Below are 10,498 nucleotides of genomic sequence, written 5' to 3'. Positions count from 1 at the left end.
GGACTAGTCTCGAAGCTGCGTTTACAGATGAAATCGTTTTATATGTCGCATACGTTTGCTTAAGGGGCTGATGGAGATTAGGCGAACCACCCCTTGGCGCCAATAAGCCAAGCGTCTGGCAAGAAGTGGAAACCAAGAAATGGGCACCTCAGAGAGTCCTGGTGCCCAAAAGGGCAGTGCCTGGGCGAGGAATCGAAAGGAGTCAGTACGCTTCACTGTTTGCCCCAGACTCCGCGTTTCTGCCTCTTTGACCTCTGCCCTACTTCCCGCGCGGACTCTGGCTTCTCACTCTGATCTAAACCCAATCAATGTTAGTTTTCCCGCTTCTTTCCCTCAAATCCCTTCCCTCTACCCACTTCCCCCAACGCCCCCTTTCCATTCTGCCGCCTGAAAGGGTTAATCTCTCCTGCGGGTAAAAACAGGTCCGCGGAGTCTCTAACTGGCGACAGATGGGCCACTTTCTTCTGGCCACAAAGGGGCCGGAATGGAGCGCTCCGCGGCATACAAATGGGCAGGTCACGTGGTACTCGGCTCTTGGCCGGACTGGGAGGACCATATGGCGCATGCCGGGGAGGATGGAGAAGGGGCGGGGGGTTGGGGTGGGGGGGAGGGTAGCTTGAGCTGGAGGAGGGTGGGAGAGGAGCAAGGCTGTAGGGGCAGAAAAGAGGGGGGAGGCGGCGGAGAGCGCACAGCCTGGACGCGTGCGCAGGCGCCGGGTGCAGGGACCTGCTTGTCGCTCCGCTCTCGGCCCCGCCCGCGCTCAGCATCACCAACTCGGCTATATAACCTGAGCGCCCGCGCTGCGGGTACACGAGGAATTCGTCTCACTCAGAAGGCACGGCGTCAGGAGGCCCCAGGGTTATGAGACTATCACTGCTCAGGACCTACTAACAACTACAGGTAATTACAATCCTTTCATTTTTCCTCGGGAATAAAAGCAGTAATCGAAGACCCGATATCCCTACATATTCTGTAGGTGTGCGTTTGTGAGTGTGTGTACGTGTGCGCGCGCGCGTGTGTGTGTTGAGACGGGCATTCCCCATAATTACAGGCAAGAATGCACATACTTTGACTCGTATCACTCAAATACCTACTATAGGCTTTCTAATCGTTTAAATTGTTTTAATTTTTGTTTGTTTTGGAGGAGTATAGAAGCATCTTTGGATTTTTAAATAATGCACAATAACTCTGTGATATTTGTTAGTGGTGATTTCAAAGTCTTGAAAACAACCACTTCACTTTCTCGATTCTTCCAGAAAATAAAAAATAAAAAAAGCCCTTGTTACCATAATTTATTTTCTGTGCGTGCATGTTATGCACATTGGAAGTGCCAAGTTAATTTTTCAGTGAATTAAAGGGACATTGATACCTTGAGTATAAACACACTGTAAAATAAATCAGGTTGAGAGATAGTTTAGTGGGAGTGGGGGTGGAGAAAAGGAAGAAAGGGAGAGTGACCCACTCCTGCTACCTGTTACAGCTCCAGAGGCGACCAAGTCCCCAGCAACCACCGCAGGAGCCAGAAATCCAGTTGTCTCACTAAAGGTTTTTTATTTCCCTTATTAGAAGCGTCAACTTCGCCGTTGCCAATTGCTGACCATTATAATTACTCTTTTAAAGGGAGGTTTGAGGCGAACTTTGAAAAGCCCCAATAAAGAGCGGGTGGCCTTTTCAATGGGCTGTTTATTAGAAAGGAGCCTTCCGCACCTGATCCCCGGCGCGTGGAAGAGAGCGCGGCGCAGTGCCCCCAGTCCTGGCCAGCGCTTTTATACAAGGTGGAAATTCAGCAAAGGACCAGGGGTGGAAGGCGATAAAGGGAAGGCGAGGGTGGGATGGAAGATCCCTGCACACTTTTGTTGCCAAACGTTTCGTTGATGATGAAATAATTTAGTGGAAAGTACTTTTCCTCCATCATGCATTTGCTCTTCAATCTCCGGTTAGTATAATCTTCTTAAAAATCACCGCCAGCGTTGGTAAATTACGTAATGGCTCTTCAACTTTAATCGCTAAGCACTGAGAAGCCAGGACAGAGATGGGAACAGGATTGCAATTTTCAAACTCATTATTTTTGTGGAGTTGTGAGTGACTTTGAACTCTTGCAGATAAGCATGAAGTCAGAAAAATGTACACTCATTTTCATATATATTATCCTATTGGGTGGCCACCATAAACACACTTAAGTTAGTCACTGGGAAACATACATACATGAGTGTAGGTAGACACACAGTCACTCTCTCGCACCCCCAGCTCTGTCCTGTTTCCTACGTACCAGCGGGGCACGCACACGTCATTATAAAACACTGCATTTAACTTTTCCTTAGAGGCATCCATTTTGTAATGAGCTGGTACTTCTCTTCAGGTGCACGTCTACAGGGTTAGGAAGTGGGAACTGAGGGCACGTGTAGTTTTTGAATGCAGCGTTTTTTCTCCTTTCTGTTTTCCTCTCTCCCCCGATGCTTGTAGGAAACCGAAACATGACCAAATCATACAGCGAGAGCGGGCTGATGAGCGAGCCTCAACCCCAGGGGCCTCCAAGCTGGACAGACGAGTGTCTCAGTTCTCAGGACGAGGAACACGAGGCAGAAAAGAAGGAAGACGACCTGGAAACTATGAACGCTGAAGAAGACTCACTGAGGAACGGAGAAGAGGGGGACGAAGACGAGGATCTGGAGGAGGAAGAAGAGGAGGAAGAGGAGGACGATGATCAGAAGCCCAAGAGACGCGGCCCCAAAAAGAAGAAGATGACCAAGGCGCGCCTGGAGCGTTTTAAGCTGAGGCGCATGAAGGCCAACGCCCGGGAGCGGAACCGCATGCACGGGCTGAACGCGGCGCTGGACAACCTGCGCAAGGTGGTGCCCTGCTACTCCAAGACTCAGAAGCTGTCCAAAATTGAGACGCTGCGTTTGGCCAAGAACTACATCTGGGCTCTGTCGGAGATCCTGCGTTCGGGCAAAAGCCCTGATCTGGTTTCCTTCGTACAGACGCTCTGCAAGGGCTTATCTCAGCCCACCACCAACTTGGTTGCGGGCTGTCTGCAGCTCAATCCTCGAACTTTCCTGCCGGAGCAGAACCAGGACATGCCCCCGCACCTGCCGGCGGCCAGCGCTTCCTTCCCTGTTCACTCCTACTCCTACCAGTCTCCGGGTTTGCCCAGCCCTCCGTACGGTACCATGGACAGCTCTCACGTCTTCCACGTAAAGCCGCCGCCTCACGCCTACAGCGCGGCGCTAGAGCCCTTCTTTGAAAGCCCCCTGACTGATTGCACCAGCCCTTCCTTTGACGGACCCCTCAGCCCGCCGCTCAGCATCAACGGCAACTTCTCTTTCAAACACGAACCATCCACCGAGTTTGAGAAAAATTATGCCTTTACCATGCACTATCCCGCAGCGACTCTGGCTGGGGCCCAAAGTCACGGATCGATCTTCTCGGGAGCTGCTGCCCCTCGCTGCGAGATCCCTATAGACAATATTATGTCCTTCGATAGCCATTCACATCATGAGCGAGTCATGAGTGCCCAACTCAATGCCATCTTTCACGATTAGAGGCCCGTCAGTTTCACCATCCCCGGGAAACAAACCCACTGTACTTACAGTGACTGTCGTGTTTACAAAAGGCAGCCCTTTGGGTACTACTGCTGCAAAGTGCAAATACTCCAAGCTTCAAGTGATATATGTATTTATTGTTGTTACTGCCTTTGGAAGAAACAGGGGATCAAAGTTCCTGTTCACCTTATGTATTATTTTCTATAGCTCTTCTATTTTAAAAAAAAAAAAAAGTAATACAATAAAGTTAAAAAAATGCACCACAAATTTGGTGTAGCTGTATTCAGATCATATTAATTATCTGATGGGGATAACAAAATTACAAGCAATAATTAGGATCTATGCAATTTTTAAACTAGTAATGGGCCAATTGAAATATATATAAATATATATTTTTCAACCAGCATTTTACTACTTGTTACCTTTCCCATGCTGAATTATTTTGTTGTGATTTTGTACAGAATTTTTAATGACTTTTTATAATGTGGATTTCCTATTTTAAAACCATGCAGCTTCATCAATTTTTATACATATCAGAAAAGTAGAATTATATCTAATTTATACAAAATAATTTAACTAATTTAAACCAGCAGAAAAGTGCTTAGAAAGTTATTGTGTTGCCTTAGCACTTCTTTCCTAATTGTTAAAAAAAATTGCACAATTTGAGCAATTCATTTCACTTTAAAGTCTTTCTCTTTCCTTAAAATGAAAACCAGTTCCATAACTGTCAAGAGGATGAAAGAAAAAAAAGACAAGAGATGTATTCCCTATCAAAACATATCAATCCATTACTTGCACAAGCTTGTATATACATATTATAAACAAATGCCAACATACCCTTCTTTAAATCAAAAGCTGCTTGACTATCACATACAATTTGCACTGTTTATTTTTAGTCTTTTACTCCTTTGCATTCCATGATTTTACAGAGAATCTGAAGATATTGATGTTTCCAGAAAATGTAAACGCATGATTTTATACATAGTCACACAAATGGTGGTTTGTCATATATTCATGTAATGAATCTGAGCCTAAATCTAATCAGGTTGTTAATGTTGGGACTTATACCTATTGTAGTCAATTAGTACAGTAGCTTAAATAAATTCAAACCATTTAATTCATAATTAGAACAATAGCTATTGCATGTAAAATGCAGTTCAGAATAAGTGCTGTTTGAGATGTGATACTGGTACCACTGGAATCGATCTGTACTGTAATTTTGTTTGTAATCCTGTATATTATGGTGTAATGCACAATTTAGAAAACACTCATTCAGTTGCAATAAAATAGTATTAAAAATCTTAAGCAATTTTGCATTTCTTCTTAAAGTGATTTTTTTTTAGTATAAATAATTCCTAAGTGTAATAGTTGTTTTATTTGCTGAGTTAAAAAAATACTAAACACTATTTGTAGAAGAAAATTAAAGAGAAAAGTTTACTTTAGCATACTCTTTAGTCTGTTTATCTTGCTAAGGGAACAATTTGTAGATAATGAATGGACCTAACTGATATTTCATTACTTGGAATATGAATGAGGGTGTGTGCGTGTGTGTATATGTGTGTGTGTGTGTTGGGGTTAAGGGTTGTGGAGAGACAAACAGTTGTGTTTTTGTTTTTCTTTGCTTTAAATATCTTCACCTTTAGCTTTTTAGTAATTCTAAATTATTATATTATTTGTTTTCTTCTATTTTTTTAAAAAGGGTGATTTAGTTAATTATTAACAAGTAAGGCACAAACAAGTACCCTAGTTTAGTTTGCCTACATATTCAAAAATATGTATTAAAAATTTATCATTTTCTTGATGCTTTGTTATCTGTACATTTTCCTGAGCTCAATGTTCTCTATTGCAAACCAACATTATCTTCAAAAGAAACACATACCTCTAGAAAAATGCCAGGAGAAAATGATTTAATTATTTAAAGAATCTGAGGCGTGGCATTTTATAATTGTTCTATAAACATCTTGTGATGATTTTAATAACTTTTCCAAGAAAAAAAAAAGTAGTAAATTGCCTGTACTCAAGAACATACTATTTGTACTACAATATATTTTGGGAAGGTATAATTGTTTTCCTCCTCCCCTTTGGAGCACTATCGTGTTGTTTCATAAACAAAACTCACTGGAAAAACTTACAGATGATTCTGTCCACTGTTAAGTCCACTAAAAAAAAGTTTGGCATTTCTCTTCCTCTGGATGTGTTTGTTGACTGACAGGAAAGATTCCTAGGGAATAACATTTTGGCACTTGTGCCCTGGCTCTACTGTGGAGCTCTGATTATTGTCATTAGTAACTCCATTGTTCTTCTGATTTGGATGCCACATTGGACGACTACCTCTCTTCCCAAGCTTGTTCCTTTAATCTCCTTCTCATTGGTGATTTAGGGGTTCCAGAAAGCTGACCTCATTTAGCAAGCTGCTCCAAAAAAAATGTGAGTAATATAATGGATGGGAACAATTAGCCATACTAATAACATTGCCAATGGGGCTACGTCAAGCTGTGACAGTAGCAGTAAGGAATATTTCAACATTAAGAGAATGTTTGAGTGCAATTTAAAATATATTATTTTAGCATGTTTTCCATCAGCCTTCATCACATGACAGAAATGCTTTAAGTTAGTTCCAATTTTATCCAAAATGCAATAATCTCATTCCAAGTGAATCAGAGTTGTTTTGGAATCAAGCTGTTGCTTCCTCCATCCAAGATTGCTCTCGCTGTTCTTACTTTAAGAGATATGTATTGATATGGTATCAGAACACTGCCATCCTCTCAGCCTAGGAGACCACGAAGTGAACATTCAGATCTGATATGATCTGTTCAGCAACTCAATTTCACCCGTAGTTAAAATTAGACATCTTCATGTAAACTAAACACTGTTGCTGTAGTGAACAGAAGAAATAATAAGAGAATGACATTTTAAGAATTAAAAGAATCCAGCTTTTAAGACATCAAGCAGCCAAATCTATACTGTGGGGGTTTTTTGTTTTGTTTTGTTTTTTTGTTTTTTGTAAGGTAGAAATGAAGACTGCTAGTTTTTTATTTTTTTTATTTTTATTTTTTAATTTTCCATTTGCCTGTATAACTTCATTCTAAATCATAAAGATTCTTTCAGTGAGTTAAGGAGTAACTCACATGCCACCATCTTTTATTCAAAGGGAAGCACAGATGTTCCTTCTGCAGGGGAGGTTTTAATTTATGAAAATGATATTGTTTATGCATGAATGAACTGAATGCACTCTGCATAACACACAGCATTTCCATCTGATCAGAGAAATACCACAGAACCAGTGCCAATGTCAGAAACATATTCTACAAATTTACTCACTTAAATGTTTAATGAATATTTGGAAGGCATTTTTAAACCACAAGAAACCTTTTCAGTTGTCTTTTTTTTTTTTTCTTGGATTTGCTGGCCATAGTTGAAAGAAACAACAATTTTTATAAGAGGCTAATACCTATATCTAGCTAATAAGAAAAGAAAATGTTTTACTACATGAAAAACAACCAAAAAGAAGAAACACTGGCAACTTAGCTTCATTGGGAAAAATATTTCCTTTAATGTTTTTACATATTGCTTGTTATGAGTAATATTTAGGGTACTGTGTGTTCCTTCCTCTTGAACAATTACTATTTCTATCAAATAAGATGCTTAGATCTACTTGTTTAATGTGCAAATGCTCTGAAGAGTTATTTCCAGAAAAAGCTGGAATTTAAAATCAGCAGACAGTTGCAAAGTTAGAGATGCAATTTGGCTAAATATTTTAACCGGTGCATATTTCCTTTTGAATAAAACACTGCATAACTTAGATTTCATTTACATCGCCAATTGCATTTATACAGTATGATCCATCTACTTTTAACCCTAAACAAAATTAAAGGCAAATTAAAACGAAAGTTTATAATATCTTAAGAATGTTCTACTATTTTAAGTTTAAAATACGTTACAGTAAAATAACATTTGAAAAAATGTGTGTTCTAATTCATTAATCTTAAAAAATGTCCTGTTTTCACACTTGAAAGTCTATAATTCTTTTAAAACAAACGCATTTCCGAAAGAAGCTAGCAATTACTAAAATGATATATGGATCATTAGCTAACAGTTTGAACCAAGCTGTTTTAGTTCTATAATTAAACAGGAGATTTAAAGTGAAAATATCTATTAAACAATTAATAAAACTGGATTTCAAAACATACGCTGATTTTGTCCTGATAGGAATCGTAAAATAGTGAAGTTATTTCTTAAACTACACTAAAAATCTCCTCTCTTCTCTTTTCCTCTCCCTCTACCAACACTTATTTCCTGAAAATGATCTAAATAAAATCTTGAATTCCAGGGTCTGATAAAGAATAAAAGAGCCAATGCAACATCTTGCGGAACACCAGGACTGAGAAGTCTTGTTATTACCATTGCACAGAGGCGTTCTGGCATCAGATGCACAGTGATTTGTATGGTGGCATAATCACTGGCTCCTGGCCAACCATTATGTTTCAGAGGACACTACTGTCAGGAACCATTCAACTAGAAATTTGCACTGTTTGCACTCAAAAGTTGAGATCATTTGCCTTCCTATGTCAGGAAGAATTCTGTGCTGGCAATTGACTCATGGACTCTTCACACACACTAACACTTGGTTCAGTGGCTCTGACGGAATTAGCTGTGTAACCTAACTAGTGGCATCAACAAGACAAGGCCACAGCCTTGGGGACTCTGTTTAAATTACTAAGTTTAAAATATGTTAAGATACAGAGTATTATGTTAATGCTAAATCTTCAGATATATTAAATGTGGATTTGGCCATCTAAACATTATCATGTTATTTGTCCAGCTAACCCAGAGGTAGATGGATAGAGGGACAAGAACCATCTTTACAGATCATTAGGTAGAGGGCTGGAACCAATTGTGAAATGATATTTAGAAATTAGAGAATAAGTTTATTTATTTTTATTTTTTTAGGTTTATTTTTTTAATTTTTTTTTTATGGTGACATTGGTTAACGAAATCCAATAAGTTTCAGCTGTATAGAGAATAAGTTTAATCTCAAATATATGAGGTAATTTGGTAACTTACTTTGCTGTTCACATGATTAAAATCTAACTCTGCTTTAGGTTTTGATATCTTAAGGACAGCCAGCCAGAAAGATGACTTCACATGCTTAATACATCAGCTTTAAGTGCTTTCGATTCATTCACACATTTCATCATCAAAGCAGCCCTGTGCCTTATTTTACAGATGCAGAACCTCGAGGAATCTGGGATACCTAGAAACTTGCATTACTGGTTTTCCTTCTTCATTCCAGTTTAGCTCAAATGCCACTTCCTCAAAGAAACTTTTCCTGATCCCCATCTGAAATAGCAACCACCTTCAACCCCACCCCATTCGTTATTATATTGTCCCTCCATTTCAGAGCATCTATCTATCTGATGTTATCTTGCTTATTTATTTGTCTAATTTATTTGTAAATTATCTATCTCTCCAGTAGAATGTGGGCTTCACAAGAACAAGAATCATGTCTCTTTTGTTTGTTGCTACTTAGGAGATCTTCAATAGCTATTAATATTCTAGGGGAGTCAAACCACACTAATCAATGCCAAAACCTCCTGTTGCCTTAACCAGTTTGCTGCAAATCAAGTCAGCTGAGAATAGAGAGGGCCATAAATGATTCTCAGCCTAGTGAAAATTTCAAGATTAATTCTGTAAAAAGAGAACAACTGAGAGTAATTTCCGATGGCATAGGTGGCACCAAACTCTCTTCCCCTAACTCCTTTTGAGGATTAGTAATCATGAGTTATCAGTCATTTTTCTTTATATTGATATCAACTGGTTAAATATAATTTGTAACTGTAATAAAAGAACAACTAAAATATTATTGGCTCTTTCCGGACCATGCCATTTTTTGTCACATTCATTAAAAACTTGAATACGTGTTACTTTTTTCCTTTCTGTTCATCATTCTTCTAGTAATTGTTTTTGTTCTATCGTAGTGTTATGTAAATAGTCCCAAACTTCCTTCTCATCATTGGAGATTTTAGATTATAGCAAATCAGAATCTAACTCATAAGCACTATGTACTCCAACAATGAGTTTGAGAAAAAAGTAGCATTCGACAAATTAATAAGTAAAAATATGCTACCTATAGACAGATGATAGCACAGAAATAGAAATCCACAATGTAAAAGAGAGTACTTTATAGTCACAATAATTAATTAAATCCATCTTCCTTCAAAGTATCAATTAGACTAGAAGAGTGGTAAGTTTATGGGTAATATAATCTTCTTTGTTAATACTACACAATTAAAGAACATAGAGTTATTATTTTTAGTAACATCAGGTATTCACTTTAGTATTACACATGAATTAGTATGAGAGCTGCTTAGGGAACAGAACAAAGAAGGATCGGTATTCTTGAAAGATGATTTAGCATAAAATCCCTAAAAACTTAAAGATAACTAATGTTCTTAATAGTAGTCATATTTATATATAGTATGTATTATTGGCTGAGATAAACATTACTGATTTACCTAACCTATAATTTTTACTTTAAAATGTTCACTGTATAAATTTAACACGTCAATAATATTTTTTTAGTGTTCTCTCTCAGTGATGTCAGTTAGGAAATTATCTCAGTGATGTCAGTTAGGAATTATCTTCATTGAGTGACATCAATGAAGGGGTATTACAATGCTTAAGAGAACTGTTAATTCCTCATCACTGATGTTACCAGCAATTGTAGTGCTTGTCTCTTCATAGCAAGGTATTATAAATTTATAATCTGTGGTAAGTTGCAGGTACATGACCAAGTAATGTTCACAGCCAAGAATAGAGAGGAAAATATAGTATTCTAAAAAGGAGATGGGATAATATCACTTGCCATTATTTACACATAACTGAATAATCTTTATTTCAGCCAATCATTAAATTTACAACAAACAGTAAATAGCAACAAATGCATATAAACGATA

General features: G+C 38.5%; 1 protein-coding gene across 1 annotated transcript; it reads left to right on the top strand.

Moving 5' to 3' along the window:
- Positions 1-2,474: 2,474 nt before the first annotated feature.
- On the top strand, positions 2,475-3,542 carry NEUROD1 (neuronal differentiation 1). The gene has a single exon (XM_006921255.1). It carries the CDS (start codon positions 2,475-2,477, stop codon positions 3,540-3,542), a length of 1,068 nt encoding a protein of 355 aa, XP_006921317.1.
- The last annotated feature ends 6,956 nt before the right edge of the window (positions 3,543-10,498 follow it).

The sequence above is a fragment of the Pteropus alecto genome, unplaced genomic scaffold (assembly GCF_000325575.1).
Source record: "Pteropus alecto unplaced genomic scaffold, ASM32557v1 scaffold3, whole genome shotgun sequence".
NCBI classification, from domain to species: Eukaryota; Metazoa; Chordata; class Mammalia; order Chiroptera; family Pteropodidae; genus Pteropus; species Pteropus alecto.
The sequence above is the reverse complement of the archived record's forward strand: the minus strand, read 5'-3'. Positions and strand labels throughout refer to the sequence as shown.